This window comes from Melanostigma gelatinosum, assembly GCF_949748355.1.
Source record: "Melanostigma gelatinosum genome assembly, chromosome: 6".
In the NCBI taxonomy this organism is placed as follows: Eukaryota; Metazoa; Chordata; class Actinopteri; order Perciformes; family Zoarcidae; genus Melanostigma; species Melanostigma gelatinosum.
Window position 1 is genome coordinate 18,813,618 of NC_136639.1, and position 25,419 is coordinate 18,839,036.

A 25,419-nucleotide genomic window follows, 5' to 3' on the forward strand; every position below is an offset into this window, starting at 1 on the left:
TGTTGCGTTCATAAGAATGCAAGTCATAAGCACATGATCAATCAGTGAAACAAATACAAACTAAAAACACAGCGTTCGTTAACACCCCGTTGGTAGGATATTAACCAGACAAAATATCACTCACCTCCTATTCTAGCGTTATAGGCAATCCCCACAATGCAGTGGGAGTTGTTTGCGGCTGCAGCAACTTCGCCTGCACACCGTGTCCCGTGTCTGAGGAGAGATGGAGAATGAACAGCTTGCTATACAAATCTAGAACATACACAAGCATGAGAGCACGGAAACACTACCAGATAAACATGCCGCTTTTGAAGTGGAAAGCAAGGACTCTTGCATGTACACATTTTCACAGATAGATGTGCACATTCCTGCTGATGCAATCCTTCACAAAATAGTTTGAGAGTAATGAGTGTTACAAATGTAGCAAACACTATAAATATTTCTAGCATTCTTGCTTTTTCCTCACAGGCCTAAAAGAGAACAGAAAAAGAGGAAGTTCAACATTCTTCAATGCCAATGGTCCCCAATGAGCAAATACACACCAACAGAAGCACAGTTTGGACCTTTTCTGACATTTTCTTGGCATACGACATCCACGCACAAACTGACATAGACACAATGAAACAATAACAGCTGAAACAATGTCCAACAACAGTGATAAGTTAGACCACTCATACTACGTTAAATACGACCACACACACACACACCAGTAACTGCAGTGGTGACAATCGGCCTGGGTCAGCAACAAACGTAAACAAATATAAAAATGTTTGCGTTTGCCGCCTCCTCAGAAACACCACTTTCTGGATCGGCACACACACACACACACACACACCACCTGCAGAGAACATCTGCATCACGAACACCCCCCGGAAACAGCTCTGACCGCTGCCATGGAAACCCAGCATCTAGCTGTCCAACCCCCCGGGGAAGACGCAGGGAAGTTATAAAGTCCAGGGAAGCACTCAGACTGAGGACAATCTGTTTCACAGCAACGTGATGACTTCAGGTAAACACTTATTCAGCAACATGATCAAAGGTTTAAAATATATCACTGAAAATCATCCCTGTCCTACCTACGGTGTCAACAGCAACATCCATGCTTGGCAACTTCATCAAAAATGCTCAGAAGTACGAATTATATATCTGTCACTTTTCTTCACCCACAATCTGTCCCAGAATGACATGCAATACAGTCCTCTACTGTCGTCTACACTGGTGCAATACAACACAAAAGCACAGTAAAATGCACCCCAGGTTTTGAGCATTTTCCTTTCACTTATCACTAATTTATTGAAGTGTTTTTCAACCTTTCTTCCCACCTAACAAAATGACGTTAACTTAGCTTTCAACCTCGCTGCCTGCACAGTCTTTAATTCAATGCGGAAAGAATTTCTATATCTACAAACTATCGAAAGATGAAATCAGAAGAGTACAAACAAATGTTTAGGAATACGTTGTCATTCAGGGAAATATGCTTATTTACTTTCTTGCCACAAGTTAGAGTGATATCACTTGGTCTGTAGGCAACAGTAGATATGAAGACACTGCCAGAGGTCGGATATCTTAGCTTAGCACAAAGACTGGATGAAGGGGGAAACTGCTAGCCCGGCTCTGTCGACAAGTAACAAAATGAAGCTCGTCGGTAAATGACAAACAAGATATTATTTGTTAATACTTGTGTTTTAGATTCCCTTTTGCCAGTCATTATGCTAAGCTAATTGGCTGGTGGTGGTAGCTTCACGATTAACAGTGGTAACAAAATTGTAATCTACTCAGTAGGAAAGTAAACGACAACATTAACGATATGTAGTTCCTAAAATAAACTATTAAGTCAACAACACCTCTGATCACTTGTCAAATTGATACAGGATTTCGGCATTCCTCATTTCACAGATATCGAAGTACCATTCCTACATTTAGAACCGAGACTCCATAACAATGACTTATAGATTTATTTTAAAATCATATCCATATCCTTTCGATATCAGATGTAACAGCATTTGTATAAATGTGGAAACCTTTATTGTATCCTGAGTAGAGTATGATTGACCTCACAAGTTTACAGAAAAGTTAGCTGTGTGGGTTGAAGAATAGCATATTAGATGGCTGCAAATCAGTCATAGGCTCCTTTGTCACAGAAAATGAGCCAAACTGCTGGTTCCCTCTTTCAAAACGCTTCAAACGTCTTCACTCAGTTCATTTCGCTCCACTAATCCATAAAATCATCTGTTTGGCTGTCACTCCATTCTCTGTGTTTGCTTGTATTTCCCATTTTCTACACATCTGTGTCACAGTCACTCAAGGATCTCTCTGGATTTCAACCAGAACTATATAAATGTTTGTGCAATGGATAACCGTCAGTCAGAACAACTTACACTCACACAGAATAATTATACAAATGCAAACACACACTTTTTAACGTTCTGAAAGTTTCAAAGGATACAGCCACTTAAACTCACATTTAACTCTCTGTGGTACACATCCATTGTATAGCTGTGTATACTACGGTACTACTATAATAATAAAACTATAATTTATTCTTTTCTTTATAGTTTTCCCAATTGAAAATCTATTTTTACATTTTGTCAAAGTCACTTTGTGTTGGAGAAGGTTAAGCGAAGGTTGTGGTGAAAATCAATTTGCAAGAAGATAAACAGCTTTGTTAATACACAACACATAGTTTGACAACAATACACAGTTTCAGTTGTCGCGATGCTTGCTCGTTCCCCTCGGAATCTTTGTAACTTGGTGCATGTGGCGCGCGCGATCACAGGGCTTGGACAAAGGCAATAAAGTTGTCCATGCACATGAGATATGAGTTTACAGATAATTACAATCCCTCCACGGCATTGTGGAGGTTGGTTTACGGCCTTTGGCTGATTACACACAGACTGTATATTACACCTACAGTCTATGGGTTTCAACCGTTGTCTTTTTTTATTCTTCACAGTTCATTTTCTTTGCATGCCCTCTGGCGTTTTTGGAGAATAATGCAACGAACAGCGCATAGAGTATAAATGCCTCCGTACATGCTCGGGGCTCGCGCTACGGTGCCAAGCGCTTGTATAAACAAAGCTCAACAGACTGTGTTTCTTCAGCCTTTCGGGCATGATGACCAGTTTTTTCTTGCAGGCCACAACACACCAACCTTTGAAATCTATTTCATTAGACTCCCTATTCCCAGTGGAGATGTGACCTCCATGTTTTGATTGAACTAAAATTACCATCCCATTAGATGATTTGTTGGATACAGAATAGTAATGTGAAAAGTCAAAGAGGGTGAACCAGATTTCTTTCCACACACATAACATCATAGGCAACAATGAATTCAGCTTTAAAACGAAAAGCAACTCATCTGTAGGCCTCATGTGTCTTTTAGACAATGCATTACCAGCAGGGACTGAGCCATTGTAAAGGCACTTGTGCTGCTGCAGCCAAACACACACACAAATAAAATCACTCAGTAAGCCAGACTGGCACAAGACAAACGCACCCCTTTTTCCACCCACACACACACACACACACACACACACACACACACACACACACACACACACGAAACCCCCAAACGAAACCCCCAAACCCACCCACAAATGTCACAATCAAATACATTAATGTAACTCATCTCACCCACACCACGGTCAGGGCTCAGCAAATACAAACATAGTGAGGCAAAGAGCTTCTGGTAAAAATCAATCACAAAAAACATTTGGCCGACTCCAACCCCAAAACACTAAAGCCACATCCTAAATTTTGCCTGAACCATATTTTAACATTTAATCAAATTCCCCTCTCTCTCGTTAGATCTGCTATAGATTGTTTTTCTTACTTGTTCTCATTGGTTGCGTCATATCGAGGCATGGGATCCATATCGTTACCGTTGACATCAAAGCTGGCGTGAGGGTCCTGGAGGAGACACAGACGTCAAAACAAGTACATCAAACACCAAAATAAGAGTTGCAATAATGAACGGAAGAGAAAAAACAGCCAACAAATTCATCAGAAAGGTAGGTCCAACACTACCCATATGGCTGTGTGTGTGTGTGTGTGTGTGTGTGTGTGTGTGTGTGTGTGTGTGTGTGTGTGTGTGTGTAAATGATAGACCTGTAGCCAAGAAGCTTCTCGAACCCAATCAAACAGTTCACATTAGCATCACTCACAACAATTTTGTAAATCGAATGCAATCAGAGCAAACTCAATCTGCTGCGCCGCTCACCCTTCGGCATAAACACATCCAGGCATTAAGAGTAGCTAATAACAGCAGCGCAGGCACTGTCAAACCGGGTGTGAAACATTTTATCTGCACGTTGATTGATGGCCTTACTTGCTGCCTCAGGCCAAGAAGTTGCTCTAAATATCTGGCCATGGTCTGAGGTAGAAATACCTCTGCATGCAAAATAAAGTATGTAATCACAGACAAATAAACATGTGCACACAGCATACCTGCACACCCACAGGTTTGAGGAAGTTTTCCTTTAATAAGTAATCCATGACAAGTGAATATCTAATCCAAATCACGACCAGTATTGCAATCTAGTTGATTATTTGACTTCTGTAATGTGAATTTCTTTCTTTCTGTAACATGGTTAAATTGATTGATTCATTCCTACTCACATAATCTAATTTCTATGTAATTGATACTATAATCATAATCTTTGATTTGTTTCACATCTAAATACCCTTTTCCACAAAGAATATCATCACTGTCGATAGATTTCTAATCTTAATCATAAGGTTACTTTAACATTTACATAACCCCCCAAAGCTCACACACAAACCAAGATTAACCCTTTTTAATAAAATTGCACTGACTACTCAAGACTCAACGTGTGCACGCACACACACACACACACACACACACACACACACACTGCCGCTGATAGCCGCCCTACACGCGCATACATACACACTCACGTAGTTCTGAAAGAGGTCTGGGTGGTTCCTCTCGATGCCGTCATCTAGTATGGTCACCACCACGTCTTTACCCGTGTAGCCCCTCTTCCACGCCCCCATGATGTTCATATCCGACTGACAGTTATGGACGTCGTCGTTACAGTGCTGGAGAGACGGTGGCAGGAGGTGAAGTGAGAGAAGATGATAAAGGAGAGAGGAGGGGCAAAACAAACAAACAAAAAAAATCAGCATCTTGTAGATGCACAACATGAACTTTATGAGTGTGCCCACATAAATACATTTCCATTTAACCTACAGCAAGTGTGAGCATTACCATTTTTCATATAGAGACACAGTCATAAGTCAGTCCAATTAAGTTTACCGGGTAAGTCTCAAAGTGTTTGAAATAGTCAGATGGTGCGTTCCAACACCCATACTACTCTACTATTTAGCATGCCAGAAATTATTTCGTATGTCCCAATACATAATATATCAAATGAAGTATGTCAAAAATACCAGGACGTCCTTCTGCATCCGGTCGTATTTTGCAGTATGTAAGCTAGCATGCTGTTTTGGCTCTTCTGTCCCAAAATCCTCTGCACAGCAAAAGATACAAAACATCGACTGAGCCGCAGAGAGCACACAGGCAGATGACAGCTTGATGACAGCTCATTCACACATATCACACACGGCTATATTAGCAATACGGTTTAAGCTAAAGGTTCAATGTAATTGACAGCATATTAAGTCTCAGTTGTATGCAAGCAGGACAAACTTTGTAACAGCATAGAAAGTATCTTTACTACAGAATAACACTGCAATTTGCATGCAGCTTCAATGTGATTCAAACTCATGTCTAAGTCGCTGATACTGGCCAATCTCATGTGTCTCTTGATTTATCTGAAAATAGATACAAAAATATACAAATGGACAAACAAACGGATTCATTTTCCTGGCAGAATTGTGTCAACTGTACGCTATACCAGGTACCTAGAAATGACTGGAGGAAGTACATTTCTTAGTAAACTTGAAAAACACACAAGTTCAAACCGTTCTGTCCTACAGCTAACAAAATACATTTAAAACCTCTGGTCAAAGTATTCGGCGTTATCTCTACTGAGTAAACAATTGACAGAGCAGAGGACACCAAAGCACACACACACACACACACACACACACACACACAAAAAGAGCAATGATCTGAGGGTGGATGCCAACACTTGTGATCAGCCTGTAAATCTCTGCAATATGAATTTGAATGTCCTGTGTGAGTGTGTGTTTTTGTGTGTGTGCGCGTGAACAATCTCTGAGATACGATTTTGAAATCAGGAAGCCAGAGACTTGTATATTTCAACCGCTGTGGACTTTCCTGTGACAAACAGAATGTGTCAGCTTGACCTTAAGTTGTCTCTTTTCAAAGAAAAAAAAAAAAATTCATAAATGTCATTGATATGGCTTCTCTGTTATTTCATTCAGTAAAACACACACTGCAAATCCCTCATCTCCACTGACCCTGCAGTAATCAGTATCATGCTATGCCCTCAGCTGACCTTTGACCCACAAATGTAGACAAAGAAGAACAGATACAAACAGCAGTGATGACTCAAACATATATTGGGCTCCATTTGCCTCTGAACTTGTGATATTCTTGTTTTGGTGCTGTAGTCGTGCAGTGAGAGAGAAAGAACGTCTCTGGTCCCAGTATACAGTGTACGGTACTCACAATGTACCACATGCTGCTCCACTTGGCGTCATTGTAGAATATGTTGTTCTGAGCCGGGTAGCTGTGGGCGGGGCTAGTCAGGGAAGGGGGTGGGTCTGGCTTGTAATCCCTCTTGATCCTCCTCTTCACCACCTGCTGCTGAATCCACTCCACCTGAAACACACAGATAGAGAAAACAAAAACGAAGTAGGAATCAAGGAATACCACACAGTAGTGGAATTGCTTTACGCATATTACAATCAGTCAACAGGTGAAATTTCATCAAACTTCATTTTAAACTTTTGTGTTCATGGTTCAATACAATCTTGAAAATCTATGGTTCTGGGAAAGCTAGGGTCTTCTTAAACATGGGTGCTGCATCTTCAATAAAAAAAGTGAACATACAGTGGCTATATTTCCTCTTCTTTGACTTTCATGACCATCTCCAGAGAATAGATATGGCTAGTACACTGTGGCGCCCGACCAGCACAGACAAAACATTAGAAAGCAGCAGAAGGGAATTGAATTTTTGTTATGGGTGGCCGATGAGGGCAGATTATTTTGTTAACTGTAGGAGCAAACATTGCTGAAGTGAAATGCGGTCTTTCACTTGTAATGGTGTTTTCATTTTAGAGAAAGAACATTTTCAAAGGTGACATCACTCCGCTGAAAAGTCATTTTGTGAATATGAATCATCTGAAAATAACTTCAGCCCTTTTTACTTGAAGTCTCCCTATTTAATTGTGGCTTAGGTGAGCAAGTTAATTAAGACTACAAAAAAATGATTGCACATTAAGTAAGCCTTTGTTCATAAGAATCTTGATATATTATCTTTTTCGCCATCTAGACATTAAACTCTATTCATTCCAGTGTTATCCTACAATAGTTTTGCAGTAGAGTACATTTTTTCTCTCCATCAGTTTATTTCTCCTAGTCTGCAAAATGGACAGACTAACACACACACACACACACACACACACACACACACACATGCCCTGAGGACATAAATGTCTCTCAGGTAACATCAATCTCTCAAATGTTATGGGCTCGCTTCAAGGCGCACGGCATTCCTTGGCAGGTATCACACAGACGGAATTTTCCGATTTCAAAATCAGCATTGCTGGATCTGAGCAGGAGGGCTGGACCCACTTGCTTGGCCCTGGTCATCTCGTTTTAAAACCCTCAAATCTTATGTTTAGTCGAGCTGAAGTCCTGCAGACTTCATCTGTCTAAAAAGGACTGAGAAGTTTACATGTACCAGCTATGATGACAACACAAACATTTAAATATTAGCAGGCATAAACGTGTCAAGTTATATGAAAGCATCCGAATATGTAAATATTACTGTAATTTTTGCATTCTTCAGACTGAAGTTTGCACATGACCATGATTGTGTGCCAGCGTACACAGACTAAAGTACACTGACATAATGACTGCAGAGTGATTATCTGGTCTCATGCACTGAAATAATCTGCCGGGCTCTCTGGAGAGTTGGAGAGGGAGGCAACGAGACAAGATAGACCGGAGAAGGCGAGTTGATAAAGAGCTGAAGAAAACAAGTCCCAGGAGAGTCAATAAAAAAAAGACAGAGCTTGGAAGAGGAGGGAAGTGAAAACAAATAGCAAGTGAGAGCCAAAGACAGCAAGTGAACAGATGATTGATTTTATGAATAACATTGATTTAATAACTCAAGTATGCAGCTCTTTAGAGATTGTGATGGAGGGAGAGCAGGAAAATGATTCTGTCAATGACAACATTTAATAACTCAAGAGTCTAGATCTCCCTTTTAAGAGAGTCAAATAAATGGCAAATCAGGGAAGAGACAGAGACAAAGAGAAGAAAACGCAGCGAGATATTTTGTTCTAGCTTTGTGTTCCTCCGTCTGCCAAAGTCTCAGCTCACTTCACTCAAAGTTCTGTCAGGACCGCGAGCTTCAAAATAACCATTTACACGCGGCATTATCCCCAAAACAACACAGTCATCCGCAGTTGTGGACGCGTGCGTCAATGCAAAAGCACTGGTGTATCATTACAATTCGCAAACATTAGCATAGCATCAACCTCAATCTTTGATCAGCAGTGTCACTCTCAACTGCTCTTGTGCGTAACTTGGTTGTTCAAGAAAGATCTGACAATGGATGCATCGCTGCCTCTCATCACAAACGCCATCGATTCTTCTGGAGACTGACTAGACAGAGCAAAGACTTAACAGATGGTGTAACAAAATTAATAATTTCGCTGAAGTGGGTCCCAATTAGTGGGTAGTTTACCTCTGATTTCTCTGGTAACTTTAAGGATTATAGAAGACTTTGCTGACGTTGCCTAATGAATGAGGGCATCAACAGTGGAAACTGAAGTTTAATGCATCTGCGTTTTGGGAAGTAGCCACTTCACAAGTGTCCTTGAGCAACACACCCAATCCCTACCACCATTATTATTGCTATATACTTCATAATGCAGTGAATAAAAATGGTCGTAAAGCACTTCTCATGCATTGTTTTATCAGCAGGAACAGAAACACTACAATGTTCATCTACCTAAAAAAAATTACAATTTTCAGGTTTTTCATCTGATTACTTTCAATTACTTTTTTTTAAAGTTTGGATATAACATTTGTAAAGCAGAAATATGTTGTCCGCCTACATCCAAACTAGTTTGAAACAGATTCAGCAGTTCTGCAGCTGTAAAACTCTCCTATTGATCATCAATGTCGTTATTTTAACGCCTCTCCTCCTCGCGACCGACATTTTCTGTTTCGGGGGCACAGGAAGATGGAAACTACTTCAAAAGAGGTAAATCATGCAAGCAAACTGTTACCAACAACATCAATTTCACTACGGAGGCAAAAAATAAATAAGCCCAGAGGTTTCAATGGGAATGTGGGAGACGCCATGACAATAATATCATGATACATTATCAAAACATTTCTATGCAGCTCAGCCCCTACTGCCAGAAGGGCTGATCATTTACATGTATTGATTTTTCCAGCAACATATATATCTTCAAAAAGAGCTGATGAATACAGAGGAAAGACTGTATAAACAATATAAACAAACGGAGGACGAGTGTGTCCACTAGAGATACAGCTCATAAAATGTGCATGTGTTTTACTGTTCTTTGCACTCTGCTAATATTAGTCAAAAAAAGATGTTCTTTCCATTCAAAGTGGTTCCCTACTCACACTGCTACTTCTAACATATCACGGCTTTGCATGGATTTATTTTGTTTAAATACACTTTAGTCTATAGTCGCAGGATGACCTAAGGCAGTTAAATGATGAAAGCGATCCAGAGGAATGCCATCCTTTGTTATCCCTTCTAAAAATCACTCAATAGTAACAGCCTGCGGTTATCTGCATCAAATGTGTCACATTTGCCAATCCTTAACCAAACAAAGACAGTATTGCCCTCTATTATTGCCTACAAAACTTGCGAGTATTGCTGCCTTTGCTTCTGTGCCAATTTGCTGGCAGGCTCTGAGGCATGACGATTGGATTGGCTCCATATTTTATCTCCAGCTTGGTGAAGCAAAGGAATGATCTTCTAGCACCTGTACATCTCAGTCACCCTGCTTTCTTTCTTTTCTTCCACTCCCTCTTCTACGTCACTCTTTTACTTTTCTCGTCTCTCTCGCTCGTCTCCTGCTTTCTCGCCATCTCTCCGTTGCATTTGAGGTCTTCTTCCCCGCAGATGCCCATTTTGCTTTGAGATTGCCTGTCTCTCTCTCGTTCCCATTCCAACCCCCTTCCTCCCTCCTCTCGCTCTCATTCGCTCTCTGTGTAAGGGTTTGCAGGTGGCTTTTGCTGGCTGGGTCAGTAACCAGGGGAAACTGGGGAAGAGTTCACTTCAATAGAACAAATGGGAACAAATTGATCCACTTTCACTGCTGTTTTTGAGACGCTGTTGGAGTTGGAGGCAAAAGAACTGAAAGCTGTGAGTTAAAAAAAAAAAAAAAAAGGTCAAAGGCTGGTGTAGCAGAACACCCACAACTACCTTTGGACTAACACGAGAAGCCAGTTCTTCTGCTCTCTTAAGAAACTCAGAGCCTCAGCCCAAACGCAGCACACAGTCCCACAACTTTTCACAGACTGTTTGAGCCAAGTGGTGCTGTGCTGTCCAGCTGTAGGTGCTTCTCACAGGGCGTCAACTTCTTAATAGTTCATCTGTTAAACAAATTCAAGGCAAAAACAGATTCAGGACTCGAGGGCAGAAAGTCCCACAAGCATCCTGGCTTTAAGGAAATATGTACCTGGGACTGTATGGAGTCTCACAGTACCTGTGCGAATGCAAATTACCCCAAAGGTCCTGATCACAAGCTCCGTCAGTGTTGTCTCCTTGATGCTGAGAGTGTCCTAGTCCTCCACACATGTTCATGAATACAGTGATCTCCAAAAGCTGCCGCATAATGAAAGAAATCTACCAGCAATAGTGGCTAAATATTGAACAGACTTCTGTTTTAAGTCAACTTAATAATTTGGATTTGAGTTCATTCAAGTAGTTTTATTATGTGGCAAAATATTTTCCTCCAGCAAAAGCCACCTGCAAACCCTTACACAGAGGGTTATGAGACACTGAAATTGTATTTTGGCGTCATAGTCATTCTGCATTTCAGTGAATCCCGGCGAGGAGTCAGCTGCAAAACACACCTGGCCCTCAGTTTTCTTGCACATGTCTGGATGAATGACTTCAAGTGAACAAGAGTATCTGTCTTGCAAAATGAAACTCTCTGCAAACGCCATGCTCCTGCAACAGAACGCTGTGGATAGACGGCAGCATTCAGCTGTTGTTTCTGTCTGCGCAGACTTCAAAAGAACATTATAGAAAAGAGAAACAACCACCGTACTCTAATTGCTGTTTACAACAAGCTTGAAATAGATGGAAATACATTTCAAACAAAGCAGGCCACATATATTTGAACTCATTTCATACCAAAAACTAATACCAGTGAGGAGCTACAAGATTAAAAGAAAAGTTTGTGGCCCTCCAAATTCTCTTGGAACTTCCAGTATGAATGAGACACGAGCATACGTCAGCATAGCCGTGCAAGCCGAGTGCTGCTTCAGTTACAAAGGGAAGATCTCATCATTAACAGTTTTGTGTACCTCCTTTTAATTGGCGCTGCAGCATATGTATTTCTCAATTTGCTTTACAGGGCTTGTGATAAACAAAGGGAAAGCTAAACACAAACTTCAAATGTACATTTAAGATGTAACTGGCTATTGAGTTCCGTTACTGTAACACTACAAAATAGTAGAAACATTGTATCATTTCTTGTTAGAATATACAAATTTAAGTTTCTTTCATTTAAAAATGAGAAATTAAAACTAAATGTAATTATTTCTGAGATCATAAAGTTTGTTAGGTGTTCAGTGACTTCCAGAAATACTGATAAACATCTCAAATAAACCTGCGACAGGCTAAACATCTTGTATCTATTCTTTGAAAAACTTAAAAAGGAACAAAAGGAAATGTCAGAGACGTGCATCGGAATGAAAACCATTTCTCTCTCTCTACAGGCCAATGGCCTTGACAGAGTCATTCACCAGCCTGGAAAATGCTCTTTGACCCGAGAGGCAAGTGACACTGCAGTTAGGCGGACGCCATAAAGCGGTAATCTGTGCTGTGCTGCATCACCATGGTAACATGCGTGCCAATGAGTACTGTGGATGGCAGGGTGCGCCTTTCATGGCACCGCTACACCCATCTGACTCACTCGCACACAAACACACACGCTGTCATTATTACAAAACATCATTAGCAGTATGCCAGGCTGCGCTGGTGCCAAAGTAGCCATCACATTGATCCCAAACCCACAGACAGGTCACAGATTATGCTGAAAGCATAACGAGTCAGGGGAAAATACTCTTCCATTCTCTCTTCACTCTCCTTCTGTTGTAATAGCTCCTTTTTCTCTCCTTTAACCTCTCCTCTCTGATCAAGTCCTCTAAAATCTCAGTCTCTCAGCCAGCTGGCATAAGGACACTAACCTTCCTCCATTGTGGCAGAGTGTCAGGCCCGAGAGAGCAAGAGAACCAGCGATGGAGGGAGGGAGACGAGTTCGCTGAAAGCAACAGCGATAACTGAAGGCAGGAAAGGAAGTACCGAGGAAGCGAAAAGAAAAGAGATGACAAGTAAGGACAGCAGGTGGACAAAACAAGCTGAGTGGACCAAAAAAAAAGTGGAGAAAGGAAAGATAATTGAAAAGAAAGACGGAGATAGTGGACAACAAGATAAGTGGACAACAGAGAGTGACAGGTTCCGTCTTATCTTTTCTTTCCGTTTCCTCCTTTTTAAAAATCCCACTGACACATCATTAGCATTCCTCAGCAGTCAGCATGCATTCCTGTGCGTGCACAGATACAAACAAACTTGCATGCCCTTGAATCCATTGTTCAAAACACACACACACACACACACACACACAAAGTCATTGCTGCTGGATGAAATCCCTGAAGTGCCAAAAAGTCAATATTTTTTAAAAATTGACATAAATGGGATATTTTAAGCTTCACTGTAATGATCTGGGGAGTTTCATCTTGTTTTCTCAGGATCAGGCACCAGCCTGCTTGATAAAAGGTACCCACTTCATCAAACATGCAGACATCAACAAGTACAGTTTTCTGTCAGACACAAATATGACAAAAAATATTCTAGCGGTAGGAGAACGGGACATTTGCACAAACTGCCGTGCCACTGAATCCCATATAAAGCTGTCTAATTCAGCACTCTATACACATAAATCTAAACACGACGTCAGCAAAAGACAATGGCAGCACCACGCGCTCCTTTTGTACACTCCACCAAGTTCAAATCCAGTATCAGCATCAAGTATCTTGATGAAGTTCAGGCTACATCAACACTGCTACGTTTACACTGAGCACCCACACTAGGCCGGAGTTTCAGAGCACGGAAAAAGAAGGAGTTTAGAAACACTCCCGAAGCCGGGGAAGTTTGAAAACTCCGGGGTTACCTCCTAGTGTGGAGGGGTGTAACCGCATACGTTTTGAAACAATGACGTAGACACCCGCACTCGCTACTTAGTTGGGTCTTAGCAGTCACGACGTGCCCTTCCCTGATTCGTCGCGCCGCTATCACGTGAGCCTTGATTATCGATCGACTACCAGGTTAATGAAACATGGATAACGGATTACAGGCGTGGCTAACCTTGATGTCTATAATAACAGCTGGAGGTAAATTCTGCATTTTATAACTAACACTGCCAACATGCGGAGGAAGCAGCTGTTATTGGAGCGATTAGCGATAAACAAAAACATAGTAGTGTGGATGAAGCCTCAGAGTGGTGTGAGGTTCAGACTTCATTAATAATGCAGCCAGGGAGTGATGACCTGGTGCAGTGATGAGAGGAGCACTGACAGGACAAGCGTAAAGGGTTTACCTTTGGTCAAACTTTTGTTTGAAGGACTCGTTCACCCACGTTGACGAACGAAGATTGCAAGCCGATATTATATTGTTAATAAGGCAATCCTAACCTTGGTGGAGTAGAAACTATATCAAAAATATATTTAATGAATGATTCTTTTTCATATCTCTCTTACGTGCAGTCGTAGTTCTGCCCAGTAGTTTCTAGAACAGGAGCCACGTACTTGGAGTGGAAAATATAGGATTTCCCTGAATTTCTATTTAACATATCCAATTAACTGGCTAGTCTTTACCACACCACCCTTTCCAGAATGATATGAAGTTTCTGGACACATTTCACAACAACATGATGGTTACAAAAGAAGCTGAATGTGTTGCAATCTATAAGGGTTTTTTTAAAGTCTGTGAGCATGGTGTAAGCACAAACCCAGAAAAAAATGGCACAGTCAGCAGTATGTTGTTTGATTTTTACAACTCTTTGAAAAAAAGGGAAGTGTCCGCATTAGGAAGCTGTTGGCTATTGCCTTTTTATTTGACGGACAATTATATTCATATCATGTTTAATCTCCCACCTCTAAACCCATCAATAAGCCCTTCCATAGATGGGTTTGTGGAATAGAATAGCAGAAGAATCGGTCTCATTTATCACAATTCACCTGTCAAGAATACTGGAATTTCCCTGCAATGTAATAGTCCCTGTTCTCATGAACACTTTGTCCCTGCAATAACCCATTTATGTGCAAGTCTTGACTGAGAAAACAAGAGTGAACTCTGTTGGTGTGTTAAGTGTATTTCACACGTTCTTCAGGCCTGTGCATCAAATACAGCAAGGATCTCATAATGAGGTGATGAAATGACTTGCAATGTGTATATTATTATTACAGTGTGATTATAGTCATAGTAAACCATGACTAAATAAACCATTATTAAACAAATGAACACACATGGAGAAATTAGCAGTCTAAGAAAAGTATTTGTTTTAGACATCTGTGGACATTAGTTTCCAGTAAGAGTAGAAAGAATCTGTTTTTTACCCTGGAGATAGGAGTTTGACAAAATAAGCGTAAACAAAGGTCCATTTCCTTCTACCAGGGCTTTATAATCGCACATCATGGTATTCATCAGAAGATGTTACGTACTTATGTCACATGATGAGAACAGAGTCAAACTGGGAGAGAGTGTGGACTTTGAGTTGTGATCATTTTCTCAAACTATCTCCAGTACCATATACATACACAAGAAACACATACTCTGTTAAATACTCTTGATTTGTAACCCGTCTATCACAAAAAAAGTACAACATGCTTACCTTGGGCTCCATGGAAATAAAACTATGGCGACCAAGGCTGGACAAAGTCGACCTCTTGATGGTCCGGCTATGGAAGAAGTGATAGTGGTCTTTGAGATCCCCAATCTGCAAAACACATATACAGACTTAAGAAACATATTTATTCATTCCGTAACCCTTTCTACCGCAACATAGTGCTGGACAAAATCAAACATCACATTACCTTTTACCAAATACTTTAATGCCGATATCGCAACAATATTGTAGGTTTGACCATTCGTGCTTTCACAAAATATTTACACAATATGATTTTTAATAAATAATTATCAGTGATGTGGATATAATGACTAAGTGGGTCAAGTCAAATGATAGAACAGCTAAAACAGTCTCGTAACTTCAGAAAACTAAATCACTTTACTGGAAATCCTTAAAGATCCCAAAAAAATGTTATGATATCTTACAGTGATGTCCAAAATCTAAGTCTAGTCTCATATCACAAAATCAATATAATATCGATATATTGCACAGCTTTACCTCAACATAACTCATTCGTGCGAACATTTTTTTTTAAATTCTGCAACAGTGTCCTAAAAAGGATCATGAGTAACTGATTTGGCATATTTATTCTTGTAGTTTGCATTTGACAGACGAAATAGAGCGACACATAACTGTAAACACATCGTACATACACACAAGAGTTTATCACAGTAGTCAATGAATACGGTAAACTCCTGTTGAGAGTGACCGAGTACTTTAAAAGTACTGTTAGAGAAGTTCCTCTGTTTTTAAAGTAGTAAAGCTACAGTTTTCTATGTTGTCATGTTAAATCCCTGTTTTTTCTATATACTGTACATTATACATAAAGTTTTGTTGAGTTCTTAAAAACAGAGAAAAAGAAAGGAAGAGGGACCAAAAGGTGAGACGGAAAAACAGACAAGGAGACACAAAAAGACAGAAAGGGAAGTCTTGAATGTCACACAAATGTACAAACAGACAAAGACACTGAGTGACAGAGACACGAGGACAGAGGATCCGCAGACAGACAATGATAGGCAGACGGCAAGCTGCTCGACGGTGATTAGTTTTAATAATTGATAAAGACCATACGATCCCTCAGATGTACCCTGACATGGCTGCCAAGGCTCCTGTGGTGCATCACTGAGCCCCACCACCACAGAACCCATTAGATCAGCTTTCAGCTCAATGCTCATGCACGAACATACATCCTCCAACTTCCAGACTGACAAAGTGAGAAACAAGAAAGTGCCAAAAGGCCTTGCTGGATCACCTTTCAGCAAACACCAAACATCAGTGTAACACAGAGCACAAATCAGATGTCGTGGGTAATCTGATTTAAAAGCATTCTACATTAAATAGTAACAAAATCTGCTTCCATAATAGGCGACTACCACTTTGGATGCTTCTCATAGTGTAAACAGGTCTCAACATATCGTGCTTCCACTGCCTATTTAATCTACCCAACATCTGCACTGCCATTAGCAGGCCCTTATAGGAGTGTCTGCAAATGGAAGCTGCTGGAAAAGCTCTACATATCGAATTTAAAAATGAAAAAACTTAAGCCCAGGTCTAAACTTCTGCTGCTCTTTTTAAAGCCCTCTACATTCGGATCACACATTTATTCCAAGTAAAGTGACATTTTGAAATGAACCTTTATGATAGCTTCAACACCTCTTCAGGTGAAAACATCACACTTTCAACGTGCAGTTTCTTAAACTATCGGCTTGAGTTGACTGCTATGACAACATGTGATCAGATGGACGTGCATCAGGTTATAGAGTCCATTTGATTTTCATTATGATGCAATAACCCCACATAGTGAATCACATGTTCAGCAGAAACTTTGGTTACTGGAAATTATGTCGTAACAAAATCAGCAAGGCGAAACCACCTGCTCTTCAGTGATTCATGAAGTCTCACATCGTAGACTTTTTCACTGGCTGCATTGACACTTCCATGTCACTCGATACAAAGTCCTGCCAGGAATCACTTAAAAAGGTGATAAAACTTTTTTTCTCATGGAAATAATTCTGATAGCTGGGTCAGACTACCAAACGTCAAGCTCAAGCTGTGCCTGAATAAGTGTGGTTCAGATACGTGCATGCTGTCCACATCAAACAAAAAGGACAGAGGTGGGCATCTAACAAGAAGATGAGAGCTCACATGCACTTCAAGATCCTGCAATTGCGAAAGAAATCTGTCGACAGAAGTGTAAATGGAATAACAATATAGAGCGGTGCAGATGCTGCAGTTCCTTTACAGCTACATTGTTAAAGTGACAGCAAAGGATAATAACACTTATTTCACTTCTGAATGTTTTTCACAGACACTGGATGACTAGCTTGGATAAAAATGATCAGAATTGATGGTATTTTCCAAAAACAACACCCTGTTGGCCTGATGCCTTTAAGCACCGATTTATTCAGTCCGACCTGCTGAAATAATCTCATAACTTGTTGTTGATGTAACCGCCGCCTGTCCAAGTCTGGCTACATCATCCGCCTCCCTCTCAATGGCTCAAACAACTCTCAAATCTCTTCAAAACACCAGTTTGAACAGATATCCACCTCTAGGGTCTTGTCAGCTGATTTAGACCCAATTTGAGCCACTGTTAGTCTGGGAAGGGGGCTCCATGGTTAAGAGGATTACCCAGAATTCCCCAACGAGGTGCTCTCTCACTCCATGCCAACTCTTTTCATCCATCCGTTCATCTATCGTCCCTTCTTTCGCTCTCTCCTCCCTCCATCTCCCAGTGTGTGTTATCTTTGTCTGTTCTCCTCTTTCCACCCCTGTCAAGAAGACTATATTGTCCCTCTGTCACATGTTTTCCATACCCATCCCCCTTTTCCTCTCCAACTACTTTGCTCCCCTTCAAAAGATGAAACCTCTTCTCTTTTAGCAGTCACATCCTCAAATCATGTATCACAAGCAAGCACATCCAAGAGAGTTTACGTGAATTGAAAAAGACTTGTATTGTATCTCTTTGCAATCTACAGTCTCGTCAAACTGAAGAAAGAACTTGCAATAAGTCCTCCCACTTATGTTTGATTGTATTCACTATATACATCAGTGCGGCACTGATATAAGAGGGAGGGGGGTGATGGTGGGGATGTCAAAGTTCACATTAGGAAACCAGATTGTGCTGTTATCTCTCCCATGGGAGCGGCTTTCAGCTGACCCCAAAACCAGGAAGTGAAGTAAAACGCTTGTCTATGAGGTGTCAAAGTCCAATGAACGCTCCATATTGACATGGAAATTAGGACGAATGGTGGGGGTCGGAGGCGACACTGCACTCCACAGGGGAATTCCTATGGGTATGGAAAGGGGAGGGGGGGGGACTCCACACATTAGTTCCCGTCAAAGAGAGGGGATAAACGAGGCCATTAAGGTCTGCTCTCTGGGGAGTATAGTGGGTGGGCGGGCTGGATAAGGCGAGGAGGAAGGGGGGGGGGGGGGGGGGTTCAATAGCTGTTGACTAGGCTACCCCACAACAACCTGTCAGAATGCCCCCCTCTGTTCCACGGCGTCATCACGTCGAGCACTGGCAAGTGCAGGCTTGAACTACCCACGCATTTCAGTCACAATACTCTGAAGTATGTGTGGGGTCCATGTTTGTGTGGCCTATTTCTTTAACCCACAAAAGGACAGAAGATTTCGCTTTAAACATTGTCAAAACACATTTTAAGTGACCAATTAAACCTCTCCTCCTGGACCTGTGCAGACTTCTGTTGATTGATAAAATGACATCATATGAAGAGAGACAGACGCATCTCACACAAGTGTTTGCATTCTCTGCATGTTGTTTTACAGCGGTGGTAGGGAATTATTGTAGTATTGGTCCATACATTTGGCCACAAATATCAGATCTAATGAAAATTGCCTGTTACATTGTAGAAGTGTGTATTGGTGATTTAAAAAATGCAAGCTTTAAATACTGAGCTTTATAAAAAATGCAAACTTTGAACAATGATCGTTCTAGTTAAGTATGACGTGCCTATTTCAACCGTTTATCTTGTAGTGGTGCCTCATCGTTACTCAAGACACCCAGAAGAAACACAATTCATTCTGTCAATTTGTGAATACTGACTAAATGTAAGGGAGCATCGACTCAAGAATTTGTGTAAGTTAATGTTGCCAAGTCAAGCATGACCAGTCAGGGGACAGTGTTAAAAAAAAGCCCAACATGACAATCTGTTTGACTGGAGATCTTTTGATGTCAATTCCAAGACCACAAACCCAACAGCACGAGCTGTCTCACGTGTGTGTCAAAAAGATCACGCACACGAGACTGCTGTGGCTGTGAGGCCGGGTAGTGAGCTCCCCTAGCTCCAGCTCGCAAAGTGAACATGATCCGCGGAAACACAGTGAGGAGGCACCTGTTGTGCCATCCTGCTCTTGGTCTTCTTTATCTGGCTTCTGCAGCTTCTCTCTCCTTGTGTGACATACAGAGAGCTACAGAAAGAAGGACTGAGTTAGAGAATCACAAAGAAGGTTCGTGGCTCAGCTTTGGACTTCAGACCCTTTACGTTTGACTTCGTATCGTTTGTCTACTGGTAAAATAAATAACAACCACCATGCCATGCGCTACTTTTGTAAGAGTTGTCAAAAACAAGAAACGACACAAAAAAGGCACACAAAAAGAAGCAACCTCTGATGGAGCAATAAGCGACCTACCTGTCCCATGTTCCTATAGCCATATTTATCCGCTATCCGCTCGGCTACATCGGGTCCACCGGCTATCCTGACTGCCCAGTGGTTGGTGTAAATCCGAGCATTGCACGGCGGGGACGCAAAGCTGAGACAGAGCGCCAGGACGCACAGCAAGCTTCTTCTCCAAGCGGCGTTGCGGACCATCTTCCCCCACTTTGAACCCGACTCTTCTTCTCCTCCTCAGCCGACCAGGCAAACAACCAAACTTCTCTTCTCGCCGAGCAAGACTCTCATATAAACACAACTATCCGGCCAAAAACAGTTAAAGTGAGAGGGGGGGAAGGAACGGAGCCCGGGAGAGGAAAAAAATATACCTTATCCTCAAACCCCTGCCTTCCACATGGGAGAGTTGAAGTTTGCGTTTCGAGTTCCTCTCTCTGTTTTTTCCACAGTGGAGGAGGAGGAAGTGTACGTGTATGTGCGCCGTGCGTCTTTGCGCGCGAGTTCGTGTACGTGTGCACGCGCGGAGCTCCTCAAAGCTGATTTCTCTTCTCCACGAACAACTCGGATGTTGGTCGTTCAGCGCATCGGGCTTTCATGTGGCGAAATGGCTACAGCGCCTCCCCACAAATAACTAGCTGACACTCTGGAGAGTAGAAACAACTGAAGCCGCGGGGTTTCCCTGCCGAGCTCCGCTGGGTCTTAAAGACACTCCACTCGGATCGACCGCTGACCGCCCGTCCACCAGACACAAGACTGGGGGTCAAACTGGGGGCCATGGAGCCACTTGGGGGCAGCTTCAAGGGCTTACTGCAGGAGGGCCCCTGGGTAAAATGAAGAATAATTTACTTAAAAACAAACTGTCTGGAAGTTAGCCTAGTTAGACTGTGTTAAAGAATGGTTCTTCATTTTGTTTGTCACAACGCCCAATTGAACAATAAGAAACAATTTAAAACAATGTGTACAGTTAACATGTTCATGTCTACGTGGCTACTGCCATAGCAAGGAGGTATTGCAACACAAATGACATCAAGTTACAATTATGGTTGAATCTGTAGATTCTGTATCTTCACCGTAACCCTGACCCTGTGTTTAACCCTGACTCTGCTCTTGCCCTATTGAACCTGGGTCTAAGGGTTCAAATAGGTTCCATCTTTTATGGCCTCACTATAAATCAGAAATAATACTGCCAAAGCACTGTGTAAAAGAAGAAAAACGGACATGATTTAACATTTGGTTTGACATCATGAAACCCGTATTCATTTTTAAGAATGTGTGTAGTTTGCTATGAAAACATCTCAATTTATGTTTTCAACTAATTATGGCATCATTCACATTTTGGGGTTTTGTTTGTAGACAATGAGATGATACCAGTGAGAATGGGTGTTGCTTCCAAGAGTGTGTTCGTATCTTACAGAATAATCCTTTTTTACTGACAGCAGAGCTGGGTTCTAACCATCAACAACGATGCACGCTTTCAGTGAGTGACTGAGTTGTTTATACATTTGCTGGTGTGCCACATTTTAATAGCTGAGACAAACATGCAGCACCTGAGTAGCAGTGGTGTTTCGCCCCCTAACATGTATTTGTAGTCAGTCCACAAGGTAACAAAAATATATTTGTAATCAGTCCACAAGGTAACAAGTGGATGCATTACATTTTGGATACTGCTCCTCCGTCCCACACCTTGAAATCTGCTGTCAGTGTCCTGGGCAATATTGACATAGACATATACCAATGCAAAGGTAAACCATGACCTCCACCTCAGTAATCATCCAATGGGAAACAACCATAGAAAACAAACTATTATATTAAAAACAAAAACATAAAAATATTTTCTCCCATAAAAGACTGAACCCCTTTTCAACTGCATTGAATTATTGATTATTTACATTGTTGTTACAGTGATGATTTATGGTTCAGAGTGTGTATTGCTTAAAATCTTGGAGATGAGCTGAACTCAAGTGTGTTTAACACTGTCATATAGTAACCAGCCTCACAGACATCCTCACTGTTTGCCCGGGTTATACGTCCACCACTGCCATGCAGGCCTTCTTCCCTTTATAGCAACTTTATTGCATATTCCCCCTTAATCAGTGAAGCTCTAGATGTCATGCCCCTCATCGCAACACAGGTCACAGCTGACTAAACGCTGTCATTATGGAATGTGCCTGGTATTATCTGCAGTTGAGTCTTTCATTCAAGGTCTTTGTTGATTGATGGGTTTTTGTTTTGCAGTAGTTTCCCGGGGATGTCTCCGTGCACAGCAAAAACTCTGTTATGCATGGGAAAGAAGTGAAAATCAGCATAATTGCACTAATTGCAGCCAATTTCTCGCTGAATGGACCCCGCTGTCACATCTCACAACAAGCGGGGGGACAAGAACATCTCATGGTCCCTTCGATGGAGATGAAAGGGAGTAAAGATTTATAAAAAATTTAAAAACAGTGATCGTTCTCCATTCAGTCAATTTGAGGGGCTTGTAACTTAAAGAAAAAAGGAGAGGAGACAAAACACAGCAGAAATTGATTTGAGTATCCAAATCAAGTACCCAGGTCACGAGGCCACCTTGAGAACCAGGGCCCCCTGTGTGTCAGCCTCACAGCTCCCCGAGTTTCTCCAGGGAGTGAACCGAGTGAACCCCAACAAAACGTCTTTGTCAACATCTGAGAGCGGATCGGTCAGGAGCGTCAACAAACAGTCTGAGGGGCATTCCTGTGTGCATTCCTGTGCATCTTCAGTAAAATAACAGGGTGCATCCCGTGTTTAGGCCAAACGCAACTTTTTTTTTTAAACTGCACAGAACCCCCATGATACAACACAATAGAAGGCTCCAATAAGAGACTGCAGCCAACTAGCCAACTTTTTTTCACTAAGGACACAGCTAATTTGTTCATTCAGTACCAAGTATACAATTCTAGGAGAGAACCGCCCACATGATTTTCTCGTCCCATCAAGACAGGGGCGTTATCAAACGTGTGCCCCTCGTGAATTCAAGTGCACCTTATGATTACCCATCCACCACTGCTTCTCCACACCTCTATAATGGATCCACCTGTACCCACGATGGCCTTTGCGTTCAATCATTTGCTTTGCTTTCCTTTCCAGATGTTCTCTTTTTTGCCTGCATCTTCTTTGATATAATGAATCTATCTGGTTCTGTTCTTTACTTTACAGCCTGTCTTGGGGTCAAGTTTTCTTGAATTAATTTAACGCTGCAGCTTGACATCTTCCTCTTCCTTCAATTTTTATCCTAGGGCTCATCGCTCTCTCTGACCCACTTATCCGTATCTCTCACTGGGTGGGTTTCCTGGGAGCAAAGGTTGACCTTTCAACTTCACTTTGACCTTTGACCTTGTAGCTGTAGGCTGTTGCACTTAGGTTACAATAGCACCTGCCACTCACCGACTTTCCATCTTTCCTGCTCGACATCTCATCCTCCAATCACAACCCGTCCCTTCTTCGCTTCACCCTCTCCTTTGTCAGCCACATACCAGTGTTATACAGACTATTCTGGGGGCACACACACTATACATTCTGTGGAGAGAGATGGAAGAAGGGGGAGACTGGGAGAGTGGTATAGCTAAGTAAAGTTTGGTCTCCTGCATCTGCAGGAAATGTGAATTGGAATCTCTATGGTACAGTATGTAGTGGTTTATCAATTAAAACACAACGTTCAAAACATGTCAAATAATGAGGAATTTGATTATCTCAAGTTTCGGCATTGTCAACACATAATTGTTTGACTGGTTTACATTACATTTTTTAAATTGATGTGTTAATTGCCTGTTTACTAGGTTTGTTAAACCTCCTTATGCCCCGAATATAACTCACGACGGGCATTTAATCAGTGCCCAGTTCAATTTTACCCCTTATAAATAAGAAGATTCCTTTACTATGTACCTGTGAGCTGTGACCCACCTGTTGTGGCCTCCTGTGTCAGAAAAGTGCTGTCCTGCAGTACAGACCAAGCGATTGACTTCATACGAAATAGCTATACATTGCCATCTTGTGGTGACTGAGAAGATTACACGATGAAGATTGCAATTCAATCTTTAATCATAGGAATATGAATAGGAAGAGTCATCATTCAAGCGTTTTTTTTTCACTTTTCAATAGATTATATGGTATTGAATTCTTTCATAAAATTACAACAATAAATTGCAATGAACAAAAACGAACTAAACTAACCTGGCGAAATGATCTTGAATAAAATGGTGAACGTCAATCCTCACATGAGCAGAGTCCGATTATAAAGTTACATTTCTAAATATAAATGATGGAAATTTCTGGATAAGGTGCAGACAAATCCACATCTATTCACCTTTATTCTGCATCACTACTTATCCCATTTTAGTGATTGTTTTTGGGTTAAATTACTGTAGGAATTCAACACAATCACATTATGCAACTGTTCTGTTTTGTCTTTTGATATTTAAGCAAACGTTTTGCTGTGCTGAGTCATGGGCAAAGAAAATAATAATAAAATAATAAACTGTTTTTTATTCATAGCATCATAGAATATGCATTTCATGGGAAAAGATGGTGTCTTATGATGGAGCCACCTGCGTCTCACTCAAGCTGGTTCACCATATGGCCAACTGGCTTAAAAGACTATTACAGAGAACAGTTTTGGCAATCAGATTACAGACGATGCTCAATTCAGTTTCAGCAAACTACTTTTTCGAAAACGTTACAGCAACCGCCCCACACAAATTAACAATTTTAAATGAAAAGATTGTATTATTCAATTAATGAGCTGTAGTGGCACAAATCAAAAACAATTCTTAATTATCATCCCATTTGCTTGCACGCATCATATCCTACAAACTAGCCAACAGGTCAAAAGTACAGACCCACAACTAGATAATCGTACGGTAAAAACTGCAAGTACAATTAAACAAAATATAGATCTACTTTAAGACAACAGACCAGAGGGAATGGGGCAATCAATGCAAATTCATCCCATTATACACCCACTTGGAATTTCTGTTTTTATTTCATCATTATCGCATTATCAAACCCAAGGAAGAGCCCGTCTTCTGCAACCTGTCAACCCATAAGTTTGCGCTGGTAATTACCAATTTATTAAATCGCATTCTCAAGGTATGAGAATGTGATGTTTGGCAGCAACAGAAACATTTGTTGCAAATTGGGTCGAGTGCAGTATACATTTTGGGGAGAAATTATAATAACTTGCAGGCGTTTTGTCATATCCAATTGTGCTTAGATTTTCATGATCTGACTTTGATTTAATTTCAGTAATAACCACCGAAGACATTTTGGCAACGATGACAATAAATTGTTTTATCAGTTTTACATGATCATAGGCACCCATAGTGATGGTTTCTAGGTAACCACATGCAATACAGTATTTTGGATAAATATGATTTCCATCTTTCTTCGTTTCAAACGGTACTGGATGGGTGAATGTGAAAACATTGGGCAGGGCTCCCTATGATGCAAGTATCTGCTCCAAGTTTCTGT

The 25,419-nt window shown here is 41.2% G+C and overlaps 1 protein-coding gene across 2 annotated transcripts in view; it reads right to left on the reverse strand.

Annotated features, from left to right (window-relative positions):
- pcsk5b (proprotein convertase subtilisin/kexin type 5b) overlaps positions 1 to 20,508 on the reverse strand; it is a 51,148-nt gene extending 30,640 nt beyond the window's left edge. For both annotated transcript variants that reach the window (XM_079270153.1, XM_079270152.1), the window contains exons 1-6: positions 19,957 to 20,508; positions 15,286 to 15,390; positions 6,620 to 6,772; positions 4,918 to 5,061; positions 3,833 to 3,909; positions 125 to 213 (exon numbers count right to left, since the gene is read on the reverse strand). In XM_079270153.1, coding sequence (XP_079126279.1) covers positions 125 to 213; positions 3,833 to 3,909; positions 4,918 to 5,061; positions 6,620 to 6,772; positions 15,286 to 15,390; positions 19,957 to 20,136 — 748 coding nt within the window. In that variant the 5' untranslated portion in view covers positions 20,137 to 20,508. The remainder of the gene's footprint in view (positions 1 to 124; positions 214 to 3,832; positions 3,910 to 4,917; positions 5,062 to 6,619; positions 6,773 to 15,285; positions 15,391 to 19,956) is intronic.
- Positions 20,509 to 25,419: the final 4,911 nt, after the last annotated feature.